Below are 10,995 nucleotides of genomic sequence, written 5' to 3' on the forward strand. Positions count from 1 at the left end.
TTGTGAAAAGAGCGCGATATTAACTACATGTTTATCTACAGGCTAACTGCACACAAACCCGGAACAGCAGAAAAACAAATTACTTCTAAAAATAAATCCGTTCTGTACTTAAAGTTTAAAGAAGCAATTCCGACGACAGTTGGAAACATCATTCAAATTAAAACATAACGTCCACACTTACAATTGCAGTTTTTGCGTAATCATCACAAGAAGCAATTCAGAGAGAAAAAAATGTTGGCCCCTTTGAAAATCGAGCCGTTGGAGTGGCTCGTCTTTATTCCAGTCACACAATTTCGTCGCTTTAAACAAAGGTGCTCAAACTGTTGCGCGACTTTTTTTTGTTTTGTTTAAATGAGTGGGATACCTTTTAGACGCTTGGTGGCAGAAACACAGGAGTTTTTTTCAATTATTGGGAAATTGTTTGTCGCATGGGGAGGCTGTTCATTTTTACTGTAGGGGTACAGACCTGTAAATCGACTCCCGTAGACCTCAGTGATAATTACGCGTACTTCCAACAGTTACTAAAATACTCACAACTCGTGGTTGCTTCACCCATCAAATTAAAACTTATTTCATCTTTCATTTTCTGTTCAATTTTGCGTAGAAATCCGATACTTAAGGGCTACAATTCCATCCAAAGATGATCACCGCTAAAAGTAGTCCTGTGGCCCATCGCCATTTCGAGAAAAAAAAGATGACTGCGCTCCATTGCAAAATAGCAATTATTGTAGTGCCTAATTTTTCCGAAATCCACAGCAATTTGATCTCGCACTTCTGTGCAATGCTTCAACTCATCTGTTTTACAAACCTTCAAGTTCATGGTCAACAAAATGTCGTAAAGCAACGAAATGGAGAGCATACAAATCGTGATTTGGCCCGCATAGGCAACTTTGGGCATATATTTACAAGTCTGCTCCCGTAGACCCACATAGCGTAGCCGTTATCTGCAGAAGTGTAAACATGTTTAAGCAAATACGCAAAAAGTAACAGCGTAGCACTGACTAATATATTTACTTCGTCTTTGAGGGGCTGGGGTGCCTCCCCTTAAGACGCCTACGCATAAATACGCGTGGGAGCAGGAAACCGACATATGGAGAGGGTTGTCTTAGAAGATAATGCATTCAGGTCAGAGCGTCTCATTACCAGTTGTAAAGTACTTAACAAAAACGATGCGTTTTGAACGTTGCAGATGACAAGCGTTGTCCAACAAATTGTTCCTGTACGTATGTCAAAGACGATTTCCACGTTATTTGTTCGCGTGACTGGAAACCACATGATATTGCTGACATTGCGAGAATCACTGTGGCACTGTGAGTATAATCCAGCTAAAATGTTCTACTATGTGTCCTCATCTGGTCAAATCTCGTCTTGTCTCGCCAAATGTCGTCTTGTCTCATCTATTCTCGTCTAGTCTAGTCTATTCTCGTGTCGTATTGTCGCCTGTCTTCTTGCCTGGTATGTAGTCAGATCTCTTTTCATCTTGTCTTGTCTATTATCTTCACGTATCTCACACAACATTCAAAAAAAAAATATGGAAATATGGGAACATGCACGGCATCAACTTATTATATGCATTTAAAAGCCGCCACATTTTTAACTACATGTCATGAGGGCGGGTCCAGGTTTGAATTAAAGAGGGGACATAAGCTGCCACGAGGGGATTTTAGGAGGCATATGTTGTGTTTTTCTTCATGATTTCCCCCTTTTTTATGTGGCCGGAGCGGGTATAGATTCCCTTGCTCCCTTCCACGTTTATCCCAAACTGTATCCTTGCATGATGAATGTATTTGTTTTCATAGTAAATAACATTTGATACGATGCATTCTTTCATATAAATCGCTCAATTAAACCCATTGGAATTATTCATTGATATGTTGCACAATGTAGACGACCATATATAAACTGTCACTCAGCTTCGCAACACAAATGCTACATTAAACATTTGCCAACTCTATTGTTTGTATACATCAATATAGCCAGCTCACGGGGGCAACGAACCGCAGTTCTATTCAACTCTTACCGGGACTCTTCAAAGAGTTAAAGCTTCTTCGATCTCTGTAAGTAGAAGAGGCAAAAGAATCAGATGTTTCCTTTGGTGCGTGTACCGCGCGCGTGTTGCACATCGATCAATACTAAACAGAATGTATACATTTATGCTTGCCTATAAAGCTGTATCAATAGACAAAGACGGATAAGTTTGTCTAGAAGACCGGATAATCAATCAATTCTGTTGAATAATGCAAGTGGTAATACATTACGAAACCAACCCGATATTGAATAATCATGTTCCGCTTCGGTGGCGTTGCAATGTCTTTGTTATGGGGGGGGGGGTCGTGGAAAGGGCACTTGCACATCTGTGTCGAAAGTAGACAGATGTGTTTTTTTCGGTCACTTGGCCTCCGTAAAATAAAATAAAAAAGTGGGATGGGGGTGTATACCATCTTCCTATGGGAAAAGGGCACTTGTTATACAAACAGGCATTTTTTTTTTTTTTGGGGGGGCGGGGTTGTAACGCAGGTGACAAAATGCACTTGTACACAAAAGGGCAGTCTGTACAAAATATTTGGGGATAAGATCCGCCTAACCACCCCCCCCCCTTAGCCACAGCGCCTTTTATGCACAGTCATAGACCGCGAAAATCAAAGAAATGTTTTAATTTTGTAATCCTCAATGTTAAGTCCGTCTACTTTCAAATTCTATGCTGATTTGGAAATGGTAGATTGAAAAAGTACATCCAAACAATAAATGCATTTGCACAGGACAATAGTATAATCCTTGAAATATCGACTGTACTTAATCTTGTTTTATCGTTATATCAATATTCATTGAATAAAACTTAGTGGTACCACACTGTTTTTTTATTTCAAAGCTCTGTCCCTTATAATATGCTAAACGTGATCCCACCAGGAACCTTCTACGGCTTGGGGAATCTCACATATCTGTAAGTTACATTCTTGTTTCGGGTTAAATTTCCTTTGAATTAAGATTGTACTCCAGAAAAAAAAATAAGCTTATAATTACATAAGACCCGTAAGTCAATTTGCCAATAATGTTTAACTGTGAAGCAGTTGTCTTTACCCCCGGAGTTTAGGAAATTAAAACTGGCAATGTTTTATTCAGGGTGTGTGCCAATTAGGCGGGGGAAAAAGTAACGGACCGGTTGTGGACCTGAAGTCCCTTCAAAGAAACAAAAGTAAAAAAGTTGTTTAGTTTCAAAGTATTTCAGTAATGTAATAGTGGATTTGTAGCCTCGTTAAGTGCAGATGTTAGCCTTATACTGTTCAGTATGCCGTAGCCAAGGGCAAAGCCTTGGCTTTAGCCATTCGATGTCACTTTTGGAATTTTCTATTTTTCCCAGTGTTTATATGGTTCAAATTTAATTATTGTCTTCTGTATTAATCACACGTATTAATCGTGCTTCATACATGTTTTGTCTGTGTGACAGAAACATTTCTGGGAATGGCGTGACCGAGATAGTAGCCGACACATTCACTGAACTCCAGAATCTCGAGGCACTGTAAGTGAAATGAAAACTATAGTAGAGTACAATCATATACTTATCCAACCGTGACTCACCGAATTTGTGTCACATCTGATGGTCAGTCAAGGGCGGATCCAGGGGGGGGGGGGCAAAGGGGGCCATGGCAACCCAAAAAAAACGAAACCAATTTTTTTTTTATGTGACATCGCAATAAAGGCAGGCAATGAGTACACCACCATCTTTTCCTCAAAAAACATTGGTTAAAGTGGTCAGAAATTGCCTCAGATCGCACCACAAAGCATCTAGAATCCAAACATTTTTCGGGGCCCTTAAGCGGGCCCCGAACCCCACGCCGTAATTTTTTTTGACCCATTTTTGGGGGGGACCAAATTTTTTTGGCCCCCCCCCAAAAAAAAATTGTGTTCTGGATCCGCCCTTGTGGTCAGTCTCATACATATCTGGTTCAAGCAATTATGTGACCCGAAAATGTCTAAGGCTGCATACCAAAAGGAAGAAATTGTTGGACGTAGGCCGAGGTCCAAGTAAAGGGATCAGTTTGGGGTCAGTATGACCCCCGATGCGGCAACATTTGGACCTTGAAACTGGTCACATCCGATCCGGTTTTTTTTAGAGTGAATGTTGCCGAACGATGTAGATCTGCCCATTCGTTTGCTTTTGGGCGATTTAATTCACAAGCTTGTCATGGCCTGTTCTTCTTCTTCTTCTTCATTCATTCATTTTCATGATGGCTTGATGAGTTGGGCCCAAATGTCCCTGTCGAGCATAGTGTTGGAAAGAGATGGACCACTCAGACCAGTTTCTAGCTCAATTGATGTTTTCAGGGTCATGTTGGGACGACCTTTTCGAGGGGCTTCAGGATTCCAGAGGAGAACTTGACTAGCTGGCTCATTATGTCGATAAACGTGACCGGCTAGCCGAAGGCGACGCTGTCTGATGGTGGTGGAGATAGGGGGAAGGGCATATACAGAACAGAGTTAGGGAGATGTTGTCGCCAAGAAACGTTCTGTACAGCCCGCAACATCCGTGTATAGGTGCCATCAATGGATGCAGAGATCTGTTTGGTCAGGGTCCAGGACTCGCAACCGTAGAGGAGGATGGATTCTACTGAGGTCTTGAAGATCTTAAGTTTGGTGGTCTTGGAGATCGAGGATCTGCTTGTGTAAAATACCATATCCAATAATATGGAGATTTAAATTTGGAAAATTAAATAAGAGATTCCCATTTCTTTCCCATGTAGGATTATTACCGATGTACCAGCATTGAGAATCGTGGCTACGAATGCATTTGCTGGTCTTCACAAGATGAAAACTTTGTAAGCGTATATTTCTTTGCTGGTGATGTTTTTATTAACCCTCCCCGCAGGAATCAAACTGTAAAATACAGTTTTTTTGTGCTTAATTTCTTCAATTGTGATGCGATAATTTTAAATGAGTCGTTTGTCGACCTGGTCATTTATTTTTTAACAGATTTGAAAAGAGCACAATCTCAGCATTACTGATAAGCAAACCGATATTGATACCATCTTTAATTATAACAAATATGGAATTCGGAACACTAAAAGATGCGATGAAGTGATGTGACGAAGTGGCATATTTTCGCCTGAATCTCCAAATCAAAGTACTCGACAAACGACTCATTTAGCTTGATCGCATCACAATTACTCCAGCATTTGTTGATTCCCACTTCAAACATAACAAAAAAGCGGAGAGATCCCATTTACCCGAGTTGAACTATTCACCTTTAAAACCCTACCCAAATACCATCCCTTCTGACAAGAACAACGTGTTTGTGTAATAAAAACCTTAGTGTGATCTAGCCAGCTTCGCCTCAGGGCATGGATAATCAAACGCCATGTCAATAACACTTGTCAGCAACGTCTCAAATGGCGGCTTTCTGAAGTCGTCTAACCACTATACATATGACTACATTTGATTGCCGGACAGCAAATAACTGGTTAATTTGGACCATATTATACCCATAATGTGTACTACAAACTGCAGTACGAACGTAAAGCCGTGCATGGATGATGTCATACTAACGCCGAGGGATTCAGGTATTTTCCATAATTAGGTCTTATCATTGTTTATGATCACAGCGTCTACAATAAATCGTTCTAGTCGCTCCTGACTATTCACAATGTTATGGACACTGTGTATCGGCAGTGAAGAATGCCATGTATTGTTCATTATAATTCGATACGTTGTTATGATTTCCGCAGGGTACTGGTTCGAGACGCAGCCGAAAATGACCCACTAGATGCGAAATACGGAGCCTTTTCCTCTCTCCCTGCTTCTACAAAAGCGTAATATATTGCTTATTTAGAAAAAAAATAATAACACTTGTTTTATGAGTAGAAAGATACCTTACTTTCCAACTTTGAAGGTTGGATGTTTTCTAAAGTTTGCTTCCCCTGTTTTTCTTTCCAGTGTTGTTGATGACTACAGACTTTGCTGCAATCTTTTGAGAGATATTCCAGGCTTCAAAATCAGCAACTGTCATACCACACAGTCACAGCCCCCGCTCAACCTCTGCGGTTCCCTCATGCAGAACTACGGACTGCGCGTGTGCATGTGGGTCCTTGGGATTAGCGCCCTCTTTGGCAACTTCGGGGTTATTGTTTGGCGGCTTCGGCACAGGGGGGAGGGGAACCCCGGCAAGAAAATCCACTCATTCCTGGTGCTTAATCTTTCCGTATCGGACTTCATCATGGGGGCATACATGTTGATGATAGCTGCTGCCGACATCCACTATGGGGAGCGATACTCCAGTGAAGCGGCGCACTGGCGGTCCAGCGCGCCGTGTAAGGTGGCTGGGGTTCTGTCAGTTCTGTCTAGTGAGGCCTCGGTGTTCTTCGTCACACTGATCAGTCTTGACTGCCTCCTCTGCATAGTGTTCCCCTTCAGCAGACTCCGGCTCCGTGAGACGTCTGCCCATGTGGTTGTCATCGGTGGTTGGTTTGTGGCTCTCTGCTTTAGCATCGTACCAACTCTAGTCGTGGACTCCAACTCGGACGTCTACGGTCTGTCAGACGTTTGCATCGGGCTGCCCCTCACCACCAAAGCGGCAGGAGTCCAGCTGGAGCCCAGCGATGTCGACAATCCGTTCGGGGACGCTGGCGCCTTGCAGATTGTTTCGTCGACCGGCCAGAAGCCAGCCTGGATCCTGTCCATCGTGTTGTTTCTCGGCGTCAATTTGTGCTGTTTCCTGGTCGTCCTCGTCTGTTACATCGCCATTTTCGTCAAGGTTAAGCGATCCGCTCGCAAGGTCAAGAAGAACTCGCACCGGGACCGCGATATCAAGATGGCTGTCAAGATGGCACTGATCGTCGGTACGGATTTTGCCTGCTGGATGCCCGTCATTATTCTTGGTATCCTGTCTCAGACCGGGGCGGTGCAGGTCGGTGCTGAGGTCTACTCCTGGATCGTGGTCCTTGTCCTACCCATTAACTCCTCCCTCAACCCGTACCTGTACACGATCTATTCCTCTGCCATGGCCAAGCGCAGCGCGCAGCCGAGTATCGAAAAGTCGAGTAATAAAGTTTTGAAACCCAAAACTGGGTCAATCGAAACAGTGAACTCCTCCTTGTCAGATAGCAAGCCTATTTGATTGACAAGGGTAGGCACAGGCAAGAACTAACAATCGTCCTACGTTCATAAGCCAGACAGTGAAAAAAAAAACAGCCGAAAGCCATACGGCTTATGTACGAAGCAAAAAACCTGTAGGGAAGGAATTAAGGTTTTGCTGTACGCTTTGGAGGCTTTGTTGGGTAGCGGCATCAGGAAATCTCTCCAGGTTGGACGTATCGTGAACTTACAACATTTTTAGACGACTAGGAAAATTAAGCAATGGTTAATATGCCCACGGATACTTAAGGTATATCAGAGTGAGTTTAAAAAAACAATACTCGTGAATACAGGTTAATGATGTTATATACATGCAGTGCAGGAGCGAACTGCTTGCTGAGAATTGGCACCACGTGACCACATTATCAATTTCGTAAAATAGTCATATCGTTTTTATGCGAATTTGTTAAGCTTAAGAAAGAACAGCACCATTTGTGTCAATATTTGGTTTGCCATCCAACGACTATTTCCTTCCGAGTGAACGTTTGAAGAAAAAAATTCACCCGGATAGGACTTGATTTTCTTGTTCAAACGTCCATTTGGGAGGTAAAACCCTGAGTATACAGTGTTTATACGTCGGTGAAGGGCAACTACCTAACATTGCTTTACATTATCCTGTCGCAAATTCAACTTGTAAATAATATCATGTTTGTGTCAATAATGAAAGAACAAAATGCACCTTAATAGCAGCGTTAAACGTGCAGTGTGTCACATTTGAGAAAATCAATGATCTTGAATTGCAGCACCTGTTTAGTAGGCACGTTAGCTCGTATCTAATTCACATGAAAATGTTTACATATTAAGCAACATTTCAAGTACTTAATTGATGAAATCGCATAGTAAATAAGATACTTTTACTTCTAAACGCAATTTAGCTTTTGCAAAATTGTTAAAAAATATTAAAAGCTTGCACAACCACCAATGCACATAATTTTTTTTGGCACGTTTCCACGTTTATCTTTCAAAGACACAAGAACCTTGCATGAAATAACATAAAATAATATATTTATTGTCATGTTCATTGTCATGAGTTGAGCTCAAATGTATAACGTCACAAATGAAATTGTGCTTACAGAGTTATCTTTTTAAACTGATCACTTAAATAAAAAAATATCTGGAATAAAACGTTTTACTTCTCCGTTATGCAAAGAAAGCTCTGAGATAAAGGAACATAATTTTAGAAATAATGTAATTTGAACATAAATGTATCATTTTGTAAGCATTACCACTAATAAAAAAAAGATGATCTGGAAAAAAAAACATTTTACTTTACCGTAATCTAAAAAAAGTACCAATATTAAAGAACTTTTTTAATGGTGTTTTGGTCGTTAACATGTGAATTGTGAAAAGTTGATTCACTATCCTGTAGTTAGTACATACATTGTATATTTAGCTGTATAATTTAGTTTAAGTTCAGAAGATTCGCTCCAAAGGTTTACCGTGGAAGGGGGACGTCTGTAAACAAGCTTCTCCATCGAGCATACGTGGACTGTGAAGCTGGGGTTGTCTAAACTGTACTTGATCCGAAATGCCGAAACCAAACATTAAAAAGTGAATAGTCAATACCGATTTGGGTATCTTTGACTCTTTCGTCAAATGCAAAATGGAAATTAATTGACAAAGAACTAATTTCTAGAGAAAGGTTGAATAGTGTGTAACACAGTGTTTTGTCGACCTGTCGAATCCTGAACGTCTATAGCATGAACATTTTATTCAGAAAAAAATCTGTACTTTTGCATTGCATATCATAAAACAAGACTAGTATTGCGAAAAGTCGCTCTGCATGTATACACAATTCTGGGTTTAACCTGTAGTCTCAATCCAAAGTTGTATTATGGAGTTATACAAAGTGCTGTAGTCGAGTCAACCCCCATCAAAGTCCGAGTCCCAGTCTGAGTCCGAGTCATGGGTATCGGAGTCCGGGTTCGAGTCCGGGTCCGGGTCCGAGTCCGAGTCCGCTGTTCTTGGTATCCGAGTCCGTGTCCGAGAACAAAAGTAAGTTCAACCAGAACTATTTCACCAGCCGCAACTGCGTTCGTTGCTTGTTCGTTAAACATTTGAATTACAATGACTGTCAATACTTGGCTTTCTGTTTTTCGTCATCATCCAATAACCCCCTTTTGACTGACACGCACAGAGTAAACATAAATAAAAGTACACGTAGGCTCTATCAAATCTGTGTTTATATATGTGGCGATTCATAATAATTTGAAAATCATCAAAACGTATTTTGTCACCCCGTGCTTAGGCACGCCATAGGCCTACTTTTTGGATGGGAATGTATACATTGCGTGGCAAATGTATACATTGGGGCCTATATGACACAGCGCACAAAAGCCAGTGCATGCTACAGACGCAGGGAGATAACGTTGTTTTTATGTACTAACTATTATTAAAGTAATAGATGATAACTTGTCTTTTGGCTGAGCCTAGCATAGCCAGACATACCTAGTCTGCGACGTGTAGACCAGTTCGAGGGCTTTCTCTCCAAGCTGTGAGCTGTGCTATTTTGTGTATCCTTAAATAACCGAAGCCAAAGGCACTGGGGTAGGTTTATCTGTATAATGTATTATTTAATAATATTTATAAATCAGACCGTCTACTTTGTTAGAAACTTAATTGTCACCTCACTTATCGTAATTTTTCAGGGTTTTTACTTCTACTGAAAGAAGTCTTGTCTTCTTCGCGATAATAAAACTAGATAAGAGATAGATCCGAAGCTTGTTATTTGTCATGTCATCTGTTGAATAAAACAACGGCGATGCCTGCCGACGAGGCGACCCTTGATATGTGGCTGACCAGCTACCACATATATTTCGCTTTACATGGCAAATATATTTCTTTCACTTCGAATAGACCAATTCAGTAACTACCCACATGGTCAACTTACACGTGTTCAACTCCAATGTAATCCGGTTCGTTAATGTGACGTCACTTCAGTTTAAACCACGCCAATTAAGTAGCATGCATATTTAAGTAGCATTGACACCATTGGAACCGGAAGTTAACGCAACTTGAGTGTTTATCCAATTGGCGCTGGTAATCAATGGTGGGCGCTCGTGTTTGACGAAGACACTAACGAACTGGATACTGTATGGACACTAATCAGGGCTGTGATTGGTCAGAACACTGATCGGTCTGTTAAGAGGGAAAACTGTACCTTATCCCTGAAAGGGCCGGGGCGGAATCCGCCCCCCTTAATGTTTTCCGCGATAGCCTTGATATGTATTTTTTCGCGACCTGTCATGACTTTTTAATAGGCTCGAGCCTTGCACATCTTTTGATAACAAAAACATAAAATCGGACCACGGGTTGCCGCGCAATGAAAAACAAACTCCGGTGAAAATTGAATTTTCCCATATACGTTGTGTACACAGAGCAAAATTACCATTCTTACATATGAATAATTAATAAGCCATCATTCTTAAACCCTTTGACCTATTGTCATAACATTTCTTGGGTATGTTCATGATGGATTGTTCTATGCATGTACCGAGTTTCAACATGTTTTGTCACTCGATGGCCGAGATATGGTCAAACCCCCGGCTGAGAGATTGTGTTTTAATCTTCAGTTTTCTCCCTAGCATGTGAAACCTTCAGTTTATATTTCCCGGCTTTAATTGTAAAGCGAAAGACAAGTATTACAAATAGTACAAAAAATATTCAATTAAATTCAATTCAATCGCACATTTATTTCCATACCAAAGGAGAAATATAAGCAGAGAATACACGAAAAAGGTAAATGAAATTGTCAGAAGGTGTTATATGTTTTATAGGTATGGAGGAATCCTCCAGAAGATTAGGCTTGTGGCGAAATGCCTTGGACGGACGGACACAGCACAGAGACAAGAACGAGCACACACGAACAGT

At 41.1% G+C, this 10,995-nt stretch overlaps 1 protein-coding gene across 1 annotated transcript; it reads left to right on the plus strand.

Moving 5' to 3' along the window:
• The first annotated feature begins 4,745 nt into the window (after window positions 1-4,745).
• Window positions 4,746-8,694, plus strand: LOC119725302 (G-protein coupled receptor GRL101-like). Its single transcript, XM_038196678.1, has 3 exons — window positions 4,746-4,814; window positions 5,721-5,804; window positions 5,929-8,694. The coding sequence occupies exons 1-3, from the start codon at window positions 4,804-4,806 to the stop codon at window positions 7,106-7,108; spliced, it is 1,275 nt and encodes a 424-aa protein (XP_038052606.1). The 5' UTR covers window positions 4,746-4,803; the 3' UTR covers window positions 7,109-8,694.
• The last annotated feature ends 2,301 nt before the right edge of the window (window positions 8,695-10,995 follow it).

Source organism: Patiria miniata, unplaced genomic scaffold (genome assembly GCF_015706575.1).
Source record: "Patiria miniata isolate m_02_andy unplaced genomic scaffold, ASM1570657v1 HiC_scaffold_19, whole genome shotgun sequence".
Lineage (NCBI taxonomy): Eukaryota > Metazoa > Echinodermata > Asteroidea > Valvatida > Asterinidae > Patiria > Patiria miniata.